General features: G+C 49.7%; 1 protein-coding gene across 1 annotated transcript; it reads right to left on the bottom strand.

The window, feature by feature from the left end:
* Nucleotides 1-844: 844 nt before the first annotated feature.
* On the bottom strand, nt 845-1691 carry LOC147990826 (uncharacterized). The gene is made up of 2 exons (XM_087538414.1): nt 1409-1691; nt 845-1329 (listed from the first exon to the last, which is right to left on the bottom strand). The coding sequence occupies exons 1-2, from the start codon at nt 1689-1691 to the stop codon at nt 845-847; spliced, it is 768 nt and encodes a 255-aa protein (XP_087394540.1).
* Nucleotides 1692-1891: the final 200 nt, after the last annotated feature.

Below are 1891 nucleotides of genomic sequence, written 5' to 3'. Positions count from 1 at the left end.
GAGAGCAACCCTCCCACTCGGGGGCTTAGCTGCAGTCCAGTACTCGCCTAAGTTTGAGAAATCCTACCAAGTGGAGAGCAACCCTCCCACTCAGGGGCTTAGCTGTAGTCCAGTACTCGCCTATGTTTGAAAAAATCCTACCGAGTGGAGAGCAGCCCTACCACTCGGGGACTTAGCTGCAGTCCGATACTCGCCTAAGTTTGAAAAAATCCTACCGAGTGGAGAGGAACCCTCCAACTCAGGGGCTTAGCTGCAGTCCAGTACTCGCCTAAGTTTGAAAAATCCTACCGAGTGGAGAGCAACCCTCCCACTCGAGGGCTTAGCTGCAGTCCAGTACTCGCCTAAGTTCGAAACACATCCCTATCCGCAAGGACGACGAGGTGCAGGTCCAATGCAACCTTCTCCTTCGGAGCTACGCCACAAGTACAATATGCACTCCATCTCTATCCGCAAGGACGACGAGGTGCAGGTCGACTGCAACCTTCTCCTTCGGAGCTACGCCACAAGTACAATGTGCGCTCCATCCCTATCCGCAAGGACAACGAGGTGCAGGCCGACTGCAATGCGTGCTCCGTCCCTATCCCCGCAAGGACGATGAAGTGCAGGTCGACTGGAGTCACCACCTCAGGGCTGCATCTCAAGAACAAAGATTATTCCAAGTGAAGAACAAAGTCCACTCGAAGGCAAACACAAGCATATTCGGAAATAAACCAAGTTCGGATAAATCCTAAAGTACCGGACGACGGATCAAAAGTATTCGAGCATCAAGCCCGAAGAAGTTTAACGGTTACATAATCACTCGGCATTCCGAGGCAAATAAAAGTGAGGCATAATGTTTTTTTGGTCACGCATCAGGAGAAGGACTGGCTGGGTTGCAGAAACTGTCAAGGTCAATGATGTCTGCAATGCGAGTGGTGGCATCAAGGAAGGTGTCCATGAAAGACTGGAAAGTGTGCCTCTTCGTGTTAGCAACCTTGAGTTCTGCCAGCTTGTCTTCTTTGACGTCCTTGCAGTGCACTCGGACCAAAGACAACGCGACATCAGCACCACAGCGAGCGGATGAATTCTTCCATTCTTGCACATGCTCAGGGATTTGATTCAGTCGAGTCATCAGGGACTCATGGTCTTGAGACAGTTCCGCCTGAGGCCAGAGTTCAGCATCAAATCGAGTCATCGCAGCTTTCAGGCGGGCAAGATAAGCAACTGCACTGTCCATACGAGATTCCAACCCTAGCACGTTCATCGCAACATCATCCTTGACTGGACAGTTTATGGGATCAAGACCCGTCTCAACACGCCCAGTTTCTGCTTCAAAGTCTTGGCAAAATTCTGCACAGTCGAGTGAATGGTGAGTCGATGGTGTAATTAGACTTGGCAGTCGATAGAAATAAGACAGATTAATCAGTACCTTCAAGTTTCAAAACCAGCTTTGCAGCAAGCTGGCCCAGATAAGACTCCAGTTCGCCATTCTTGGCCTTGAGACCCCCAAGCTCGTTGGTCAGTTTCTCCTTGTCCTTCTTCAGTTGCTCGACCTCCCGATTGGCGTCAGAAACAGCAGTCTTCAGCTTGGAGTTTTCTTCTTCTAACTTGCCGACTGAAGCAAGCTTCTTGTCAGAAAGTGTTGTTTTATCGCGCGCCTCCTTTTGTGCAGCAGCAAGATCCAGATCCTTCTTCTCCAAAGCCTGCTTCATTTTCTCTAAAGAAACAACATTCTTCAGACGGGCTTGGAGTTGGCGGTTTTCACTACGTACATCTGCTCGAGTGGAGTCACTCGGTTCAAAAAATGGAAAGAAAAAGTGCAAGCAGTGAGATATACAGTTAGCGATTGGTTACCTCCCATGGCAGCTACTTCGTCACGAGCGGTCTTGAGATTCTTCTTGGCCAATTCCAG

The sequence above is a fragment of the Triticum urartu genome, chromosome 1A, assembly GCF_056163025.1.
Source record: "Triticum urartu cultivar PI428250 chromosome 1A, HENAU_Tu73, whole genome shotgun sequence".
Lineage (NCBI taxonomy): Eukaryota > Viridiplantae > Streptophyta > Magnoliopsida > Poales > Poaceae > Triticum > Triticum urartu.
The sequence above is the reverse complement of the archived record's forward strand: the minus strand, read 5'-3'. Positions and strand labels throughout refer to the sequence as shown.

Bases quoted from the DNA above. Each gene is read 5' to 3' on its own strand.
- LOC147990826 (XM_087538414.1), bottom strand. From the start codon at position 1,691: ATGAAGCAGGCTTTGGAGAAGAAGGATCTGGATCTTGCTGCTGCACAA. The intron at 1,330-1,408 runs GTACTGATTAAT...TCGACTGTGCAG, and splicing joins GCTGGTTTTGAAACTTGAAG to AATTTTGCCAAGACTTTGAA.